General features: G+C 37.8%; 1 protein-coding gene across 15 annotated transcripts in view; it reads left to right on the forward strand.

Annotated features, from left to right (window-relative positions):
- Window positions 1-11,318, forward strand: part of LOC119598621 (longitudinals lacking protein, isoforms A/B/D/L-like) — a 122,083-nt gene that overhangs the window by 39,987 nt on the left and 70,778 nt on the right. For all 15 annotated transcript variants that reach the window (XM_037948300.1, XM_037948298.1, XM_037948302.1 and 12 more), the window contains exons 3-4: window positions 8,751-9,704; window positions 10,618-10,707. In XM_037948300.1, the coding sequence (XP_037804228.1) occupies window positions 8,751-9,704; window positions 10,618-10,707 (1,044 nt within the window). The remainder of the gene's footprint in view (window positions 1-8,750; window positions 9,705-10,617; window positions 10,708-11,318) is intronic.

Here is an 11,318-nt window from a genome sequence, read left to right on the forward strand (position 1 = left end):
GAGACTTATGCAGAAGTGCTCCCTTTTTCGCATCGTGCTAGCCCAAGGTGGAGCTGCAAGCGAGAAGGCATGCAAGACTTAACACTATCTAGGCTAAAACACCATCGCCTTCACATGACCATGCGCGTGAAGCACCCACCCATATATATATATATATATATATATATATATATATTATATATATATAGTATATATATATATATATATAGCTATATATATATATAATATATATATATATATATACATATATATATATATAAACACAAAACACACACACACACACACACACACACACATACACACAACACACACTCACAACACACAAAACATACATAACATAATACATACATACATAAATGACTCTATATGGATATATATATATAATATATATTATATAATATATATATAATAATATGTATGTATGTATGTATGTATGTATGTATGTGTGGTGTGTGTGTGAGTCTGTGTGTTTGTTGTGTATGTGGTGTGTGTGTGTGTGTGTGTGTGTTTGTGTGTTATATATATATATATGTATATATAAGATATATTTATATATATATATATATATATATATATATAATATATAGTTTTCGTATACTCCGTATCGTATATATAATATATATATATTATATATATAACTATATATATATATATAATATATATATTATATATATATATATATATATATATATATATATATATATATATATATATGGGTGGGGTGCTCACGCGCAGGTGAGTGAAGCGATGGTCCTTGGTAGCCTAGATAGTGTAAGTGCTTGCATGCCCTTCTCGCTTGCAGCTTCCACCCAGGCAGCCCAGTGCGAAAAAAGGGAGCAGCTTCGCATAAGTCTCCCTGCCAGGTCACAGCTCTCCCCCCATATCAAGACTTCTGCAGTGCCTCCTCGTGGCCACCCATGGGTAACTGGGTAACTTGCGGTCACAGGACTAAATCTGTTGGGGGGATCTCGAAGCAGCAGGAGGCCCCAGAGGTACGGAGTTATGGCCCAACGGAATGTGGACACGGCTCTGGCTTCGTACCAATCCTGCCCCCTAGCCACCCTGGGGTAATGGTGCGGCTCGGGGAGGTGGGCATTGCCAGTCCTCCTCCCCCAGAAATGACCTTCTGGCAACGTTCCTTCATAAATGGAAATGCTGGGGCGGAGGGTGCTGTCCCTCCCACCCAGAAGTAAGGCGGGCTGGGGGTCGCTGGGAGGGGGAAATGTCGGGTGCAGGATTGGAACGAGAGTACTCGTCCGGCCTGCGCCCCCGGCAGGCGCCAACCCACCATGAAGCTTGTGGGGGGAAAGGCCCTCGGGAACCCCACAGGTGGATAGGCGGTCCCACAGCCTGACGACCCCCTTTATTTGTGGCTGTGTTGGCGGGGGCGGCGAAAGGTGGCGGCACCCGGAGTGGACCCCCGAGGCTTAACCTCAGGCGTTGCTTGCCGGGTAGGCGATTGGAACATCCGGTCCTGGCGGCAGGAATGAGCAGTTACCTCTGATATCGCGGGGACATTGAGGCGACTGGGAGTTGAGGTGGCTGCCCTCTCAGAGGTGAGAAGACCTGGTAGCGGGCAACGATCAGTGTGGGGTGCGTTACACCTACTACTGGTCGGGCCGAGCAGCGAATGAGTCACCACCTCCAGGGTGTAGCCATAAGCCATCTCAGTCGAACTTCAGCCCACGGTAGTCGAGGTGACACGGTTGCATGAGCGTATCATGGCATTGAGACTGAAAGCATGCTTTTGGCTTCTTGTCTCCTTTATTGCTGTATACGCTCCTAACGATGGTATAAAAAGACGACGTGAAAGAGGCGTTTCCTACGCCAAACGCGGATCTGTCGCAGACGATTGCCCCCGGCGAAAGACATTCGCATGTTCTGGGTGACTTCAATGCGGTATCCGGGCTTTGTGACGAGCTGCTACGAGAATTGTCTGTCTGTGGGAGCTGATCCCCAGCAGCGAGATAGACTCTTCTCCGGACTTTGCTAGGTCACCCGAAAATGAGGATCTCTGGCTCCTGGTACCAGCGCTCCACTCGCAGCGCTGACTTGGTACAGCGATACGGGTACAGTGGCCAAGGAATCACCACATTCTGTCAGCACGCGATGGAGGGATCCCTCCAGACTTGCAGGGTTTACTGGAGTGCTGGTTCTGTGGCACCGACCATAGGTTGCTTGTGTCTACCCTGCTGGTCCACTTCAAAACTCCCCGTCCTCAGTTGGCACCCTTAAGGTGTTTCACTTGGACAGACTAAGGGCGGAGGATGTGCCTGTGGGTTCGCCACGGCGTCTTTGAAACACGTTCTCAGACCCAGCAACCTGACGGCTCCTTCTTGCTCGTGGGAGTCCTTCCCAAGCGTGTAACCTCGAAGCAGCTCAGGAGTCCATTGCGTACCCCAAGGAACAAGGCAGAATACCCATCTCCCTGGAGACATAGAGCCACTGAAGCCGTGTCGCAGCGCGCTGATGGGAATCAAGTCTTGCGTCGTTCCATTGTGCGAGGGCTCGGACACTGTGAGAAGGGACAAGGAACAGTCATCAGGAACTTGCTTGAGGAGGTTGAAGGCCATTTCTTGTAAAATGACCTTTGCCCCTGCCTACCAGCCCTGAGATAACCTGAACCCTAAGCCCGTCCTTCACAGATGAACGCAGTCCGATCAGCTGGTTGCCAGATCATCTCAGATCATATTGGGGTTCGTGAACGTTTGGTTGATATTTTGACAGTTGTACCAGGTGTATCCTCCCACAGTTAGCTTGGATGCAAGCGATGTCTCATTGCCTGTGCCGACCACCCATCAGCGAGGAACCCTCCTACCCTAACAGAGGTTTAGCTGCGATTGTCCAGCTAGAGTGGGAAAGCGCAGCATATGTGATATCCCTGCTACTCCTGCTAAAGGCTGGGGTGAACCTATGGGCTCGGGCTGCATACAGTCCTGACCTGACATTTGCAGTCTGTTACCATGCCCCCTTACCTCTGAGGGCGTGGTCATCCCTCTCTGGAAGGGGCAAGGGGATCGATGGAACTGTAGCAACTTACCGTGGGCGATTACACTGCTCAGCATACCATGCAGGTTCTCGCTCAGCATTCTTCTGAAAACTGATCCGCCACCACTCTACTGAGCACCAGAGACCGGAGCAGTCACTGAATTTAACTCCTGGCAAGTCGACAATAGACCGATACTATCTGCTTCGAATAATTGTGGAACGCCGTCTGAGTTTTTGGTCGTGGGTGCTTGCAGCTACATCGACCTCAAGAAGGCGTTTGACTCGGTGCATCGGAATCATCCGCTATGGGAGATCCTGAGGCTCGGTGAATTCCGACACAGAAGTATAGGCCTGATACAAGCCTCTATACTGGTACTGAAGTGCTGTAAAGTGTGGTGGGGGTATGTCACTTCTTCCTGTTAATTCAGGGGATGCAAGGCTGTGTCACTTGCACCCACACTTTTCAACACTTGTATGGACTGGACTAATGGGGAGCTACTAGCCAATTCAGTGGCGAGCAAACACTAGGCAATATTAGGTTCTCAGACCTTGACTTTGCCGACGATTGTTGCCATCCTATATCTGGTCCTTGAGTCACTTTGTGGCGGCTCTTGATTTGCATTTAGCCAATGAGGTGAAGGCCCCCTATGCTTAGAGTTCTCCTGTACGCACAAGACCACGATTTCAGGACCTTTGGGGCCTGTTAGGGAGAATCCTTTCAGTCGATCCATGCTTGCAGCGAGCGTTGAAGTCACAGAAAGTTTTACATACTTGGTAGCGTATTCCATATCTCTGGGTTGTCAGACCAGGAAGTCAGTAGCGGATTGTCTGGCACAAGGAGCCATGAACTCGATCAACAAAGAGCGTTTGAGATGTTCGTACCTATGCAGACGGACAAGCTGCGTGTCTTTCAAGGCCTTGATACGTCCAGTTTTTGCTCTATGGAAGCAAACTCTGGATGGCGTCAGTGCTTGGAGTCTCGCCTTGATGCTTTTTGTAACAAGTCCCTTCGCCGGATCAATGGGGTACATTTGGCAGGACCACGTTCCAACCGGCGGTTACAACGGAGACCCGCATGGGACCTGTTACTTGCATAATCCGGGATCGCCAACTCAGGCTATATGGCCACCTAGCTTCGCCTCACCTAAATGGACACCCTGCTCACCAGGTTGTCTCTTCTGCGAGACAACCCTGGTGGAGGAGACCTGTGGGACGTCCTAGGAGATCATGGCTTGGGCAGCTCGACGAGACCTGTCGGGAGGAAACTAAGATGGTCCGTGGTGCCTGCCTGGAGACTCGCCTCGGGGATCCTTGTGGCTGGAAGCGAAGGGTTGATGCGCCATGCGCCCCCGTCGGCGTAGCCCCTGATGAATGATAATATATATATATGTATATATATATATAATGAAATATATATATTATATATATATATATTATAGATAGATATATAATATATGTGTGTAGTATATATATATATTTGGTATTATATATATAATATTTGTGTATATCTCTATAATATGTGTGTATATATATATATATGTGTGGTGTATTATCGGTATTATGTGTTATATATATAGTATGTGTGTATCTAGTAATATATTTATGTGTGTATTTATATATATATATGTGGTGTATATATATATAATCTGGTATATATATATATTATATATATGTGTAATATATATATTATATATATAGATGTAATATATAGATATGTATATGTATACTATATATATTATATATATATATATTTATTGCATATACATATATATATATATGTATATATATATGTGTATATATATATATATAGTATATATAAGGATATATAGATTTATATGTGTGTAGATATATATGTGTGGTTATATATGTGTATATATATATATAATATATATATATATATGTTGTGTGTATTATAGATGTATATATATAATGTATTATATATGTATATATTATGTTATAGTACTATATATATATATGCACTATATATGTATCTCTATATATATATATATGCATATATATGTATATATATATGCATATATATGTGTATATATATACATATATATATGTATATATATATAGAGATATATATGAATATGGATATATATGTATGGATATATGGATATATATATATATATATATATATATATATATATATATATGGTTATATATGGATATCATATGCATACATATGTGGATATATAATATAAGATATGGATATATTATGGATAATATATATGGATATATATATATATTTATGCAGATATCTATCTTTATGATCTATAATATATCTCTAGATTCGGATTGTCTATATATTTACTGGATATATATCATCTGGATCTATCATCTACATTACTATCTCTATATGGATATATATATATCATGCTATATCTGGATAATATCTCTCTATTCTGGGATATCTATATATCCATATATCTGGATCTCTACTTATCTCTATCTATCATCATATTGCTCTCTCGATCATATATCATACTCTGGCGCCTATTTATTTATGCTATATCACATATATATTGGATCTATATATTCATCTCTTTCTGGATCTATATATCATCTCTATCTCTCTACTCTATATCTATCTCTCTCTGGCATCTCTCTATATCTGGCTGGATATACTCTATCTCTGGCTCGTATATATCTCTCTTGATAATATCTATAATATTTATGGATCTTCTCCCTATATATCTATTTCTGGGATATATCCATATATTATATTTCTGTATATATATATATCTATAACTATCTATCTATATCTACTCTAATAATCATGGCTCTTATATCTATCATCTAGCATCTCTATATCTTAACATATAATATAGATACCTGATATAGCATATATAAATATAACACATATATATCTGAAATAATAACTACATATATATGATAAGATAATATATTATAAATAAATCTACATTCAGTGCCTACTATCTACTATATATATATATGAATTTTTATCCATATATAGGAATATATATACATATAAATTCATATATATACATATATATTGAAATATATAAATGTATATATTTATATATTAATATATATAAACATATATATTCATATTTGTACATATATATTCATAAATATTAATATATATATAGATATATAAATGAATGTCTATGATTATACATAGGATTATATATATATTTATATATGCATGTATATTTTTATATATTAACATACATTCGATTATATAACCCTTTCCCAGGCCCCGCTGCCGGGGCTCATATCGTCACCCTAGCATGTGCGACTGCGCATGCCCAATACCAGCATCCCTTGCCATTTTCTTCGTAATACTAAGAATTGATGTTGTATTTTCAGTAGTATTATTTTCACAGGTCTCTGTTTACCATATTTCCTGATAATTCAAGACTGTAGGATATATTTGTTGTTATATAGCCTGCATAGTTTATCGTTATTCGCTCTGTAGTCTGAATAAAATAAGCAGTGTGTGGTATCATGGAGTTGAAACTGTAGATTTTGTTGTATTTTCTTTTACTCCCCCCCCCCCCCAAGTTATTTTATAAGATAAACTTTAGTATCAACAGGCTTTTATTATCACTTCTATATAGATATAATTTTATTTTCAGTGTTTTTATAAATACGTGATTTTTTGCCACGGCATTTTCTTGTGTTTTTACATCATCACTTCATGAATACTATATAATATCTCTGGCCAACGTAGTTAATTACAGACGTTTTTTTTAACCTTGGAAGCCCGAGATGTCTTTATGAAATGCAAAGTATAGGAAAAATGAGAAAGTGTTAAAAACTACTGAATCACATTTTCATTAGCAAAAAAATATTTTGCCATTAAAAAAAAAAAAAAGCATGGCATGCCCATACATACACCATGGCATGTATGTACATGCCACCGGCAGATAGTCCAGGCATGCCATGGCATGTACGTACATGCCACCCGTTAGGAAAGGGTTAATATAATATTCATAGAATATCATTTATATACCCTATATACAGAGAATATAAATACATACATATCACATACATTAGTATAATATATATAGAATTATTATATTATATATATATATATATATATAGATAATATGTATATGTATATTTATAAATATAAATATATATATAAATATATATATATAGACATATATAATATTCATATATTACAATATTATTATATATCTATAGATATATATATATAGTAGATTCATATATATTCATATAATATATACTATTCATATATATATATATATATATATATATATTCATATATATGTATATATTAGAATATATTCATATATGGACATATATTCATATATCTATATTCATATTATATATATATATTCTATATATATATATCATATATATATCTATATTCCTATATATATATTCATATTATATATTATATGTATATGATATATATATATAGATATATATTCATATATATATAATATATATTCATATATATATATAGATATTCATATATATATATATGTATTTCATATATATATATATATTATGAAATATATATTTCATTGTATAAGATTCATATATATATATATATATATACTCTATATATATATTATATATTATATGATACATATCTATATATCTATATATCTATATATATATCAATATATATATATAATATCCTTCATATACTATATCTTCAATTTATATCTATCATATCTATATAATCGATCTATCTATATATCTTTATATATATCTGATATATATTTCATGACCTAGGTTCGAGTCTGGTCAGGATGGTTTGTTATGTTATCGATTATCATGTGGCTTGCATTATTCTCATCTTTCATATATATCTATATATAGATATATATCTATAATATATTCATATATATAGATTTACCATTATATATATATAATCTTTGTGTATATATATATGCATATATACTATGGTATATAATTCATATATATTTAGATCTATATATGTTATATATTCATATATATTTAATAATATATATATGTATCTATATTCATATATATATAGATAGTCTATATATATCTATAGTATAATATATGTATATATTATCTATTAGATCCGATCATATTATATATCTATCTCATATGATCTATATATAATATCTATATTGATGTTTATCTCTCACACACCCACACACACACACCCACACACCCCACACACACACACACACACACACACACACACACACACACACACACACATATATGTGTGTGTGTGTGAATATATATATGAATGTGTATATATATGTATATTTGAATATACATATGAAAATAGATATGTATGAAAATTTATTCATATATATATGAATATTTATTCATTTATGTCTGAATATATATTTGTATATGTTCACATATAGATATGAATAAGTATATATATATATATATATATATAGTATATATATATATATATATATATATATATGTATATACATATATATTTATAATATATATATAGATATATATATATATATATATATGAATTATGTATGAATTAATATGAATCTCATTTATATGTAATGTATATATATATATATATATATTATATATATATATATATATACTATCGATATATTATATATATATAATCATTATTATAGCATTATCTGCGTTTATATATTTGTATACTTAAATGAATTTAATTTTTTATGCAGGTAATATATTGGAAATTATTTTGTAATTCTTTCCTATTTTAGCAATTTGGATGTATTTAATTGATATATTTGTAGATGGTGATTCTAATTGGACGTTTCCTTTCTCTTTTCTTGCAGCACACCTACACAGATGCTACATTAGCTTGCGAGGGCAAGTTCTACCCTGTGCACAAGCTTGTGATGTCAACGTGTAGTGACTATTTTGCAGAAATATTTGAAAAAACCCCATGTAAAAATCCTGTGGTAGTGCTCAAAGATATTAAAAAGTCAGACTTAGATGCCTTGTTAGACTACATGTACATAGGTGAAGTGGATGTGAGACAGAGTGAATTGGCGGGACTTATCAAAGCGGCCGAGTGTCTAAGAATTAAGGGCCTGGCAGTGCCAGATGAGGACCCCACCAAGGCTCAGAAAAAGGGGCCCATTAATGTACCTGAGAGGAGGGAGGACAGTCCGCCAGCCAAGCGGAAGAGACGGGACTCAGGCGGGGAGCGTGGCAGGGCTCCTACGCCCCCAGCCCCCCGGGGTGCGTCCCAGTCCTCGTCCTCCTCGTCCTCCCACCCTGCTCCCTCATCATCAGTGCCTAGTCAAGCACCCCCACAACTGTCATCTGTACCTGAGTCACATGTGCCATCACAGTCTATGCCTCCTCCGGCGAGTGTGTCGCAGGAGTTGCGGCACACGGACGGTCTACGTGGGAGACAGGACTCCCAACTAGGTTCTGTGAGACCTCCCCCAGACCCCTCGTCATTGCGCTCCCCCCCTGGTGGAGGGGGTGGGGGCCAGGACCACTCCCACCCGTCTTCGGCCTCCCCACGGTCGGACTCGTCACTGCTGCCAGTCCAGATGATTAAGGTGGAGGTGGACGATGGGTCAGATCCCCCCGGCCCCCCTGGCTCCAAGGACCCACACCCTGAGCGAGAGGAGGGCGGCAGTGAGATGGATGGGGATGAGGAGGCCAGCAATGACTTCTCAGACTACCAAAGCCATCCCGGGGAGATTGAGAAGGAAGAGCACGACCAGATGGACTATGGTGCTGACCAGATACCTGGGCCCTCAGGCCTCCAAGGGGTGAGGCTGCTACACTTGCTCTTCCACTCTGGCTCTTGTCATTTCTCTTTTCTGTTGCTCTTCCTCTCATGCTTTGCTTTGCCAGTCATATTGTCTAGTGGTTTCATTTTCTTAATAGTCATATTTTTTTAGTCACGTTAATTGTCTTGTCTTCTCTTTTTTTTAATAAAAAAAATTTATTCTGCTCTCATCTGCTCTTCAGTTTCCTCTCTGCCACCTTTCATGCTCAGGTTCCTCTTTTCATTCTTTTTTTCCTTTTTTATCTCTTTAATTTTCTTGCTCTTGCCATATTCTCTTGGCCACTTTCATTCTTTCCTGCTCTTTGTCTTTCATTCTCTCATGTCTCCTTTATTCTCTCTTACTCATCCCTTTTCTCCTAATTGTGGTGTGTTTTCGCTCTAATTTCTTCTTTCCATCCCATGCTTCCGCAGAGGGTTGGGACGGCCGTCTCCCTTCGGGACGTCGTCACCCCCTACTATGATCATTGGTTTTTTTCACGTTTCTCTCTCTCTCTCTTTTGTTTACTCTCTGCTTCGGTACATTCTCCACTTTTTTCTTCTCAGTTTGCCCACATTCCTTCTTTTTTTCTTTTCCTTTTCTTTTTTTCTCTGCCTGTCTTTCGTATCTTGTCTATTTTTCCCATTTTTGTATTGAAGTCCTATCAAAGCAGTACCTGCATAGTACCTTGAAACTACTTTTTCACATAAAAGAAAATGGTGATAAACTTTGTTTTTGATGATGGTAATTCATATACTGAAGCCCAGTTTTTCTGTACATTCACTCTCTTGTGTTGATCCTCTCCCATCCATTTCCATCCTATCCAGTCTTTATTCTCCTTCTTGCCCTGCCCTCTCCATGCCATTCATCCATTTTTGTTTTTCAATTTTTGTTCAATGCAAGCTTTTCCTTCCAGGGCCCACCCATGCTAGGCTGGGGGGAAGAAGGGGAAGCCGGGTTCCCCCACAACCTCTTTGGCGGTGATGACCCCACAGCGCAACAAGCGGTGAGTGTTCCGGTCTTATTCTGCCCATGTGGGGATGGGGTCACCAGGCCTGTGTGAGATTGGGGGCCAGAGAGAGAAAGTGGATAAAGCTAGGAGAGAGAGAGAGAAGGATGGAAACTTTCTGAGTGAAATAGGAGGGAGGGAGAGTGAGTGAGTGATGGACGGACGGACGGAAGGACAGATGGAAGGGGGGATAAGATATATGGGAGAAGGGAGGGAGAACCTGAATGGGAATTTGTAGAGATTGGAAAATTGGGATCATTTATTTAAGACAAGAATTTAAAGGAGTTGGTGATATTTAGTTTATGCTTTTCAAATTGAAGAGAAGTAATTAAATGACTGAACTGAATAGATTCAGGGGTCAAAAGGGAAAGAATTATACAATAAATACATCATCTTGCTTGTTATTGTTAGTGTTGTGTTGGCACCAAGGTTTCCTCTTTCAACTGTGTCTGTATTGACTTGACTAATGTGTAAGAGTTGGTTGCCACAGTTGATTTTCCTATACAGCTTTGAAAGAGGGTAGTAGTACAATCCAATTGTAAGTCATAAAGATATAAAAAGGAATCCAACCCCCAAATCTTTAAAGAAAAAAAAAAAAATTTCTGAAA

The sequence above is a fragment of the Penaeus monodon genome, chromosome 41 (assembly GCF_015228065.2).
Source record: "Penaeus monodon isolate SGIC_2016 chromosome 41, NSTDA_Pmon_1, whole genome shotgun sequence".
NCBI lineage: Eukaryota > Metazoa > Arthropoda > Malacostraca > Decapoda > Penaeidae > Penaeus > Penaeus monodon.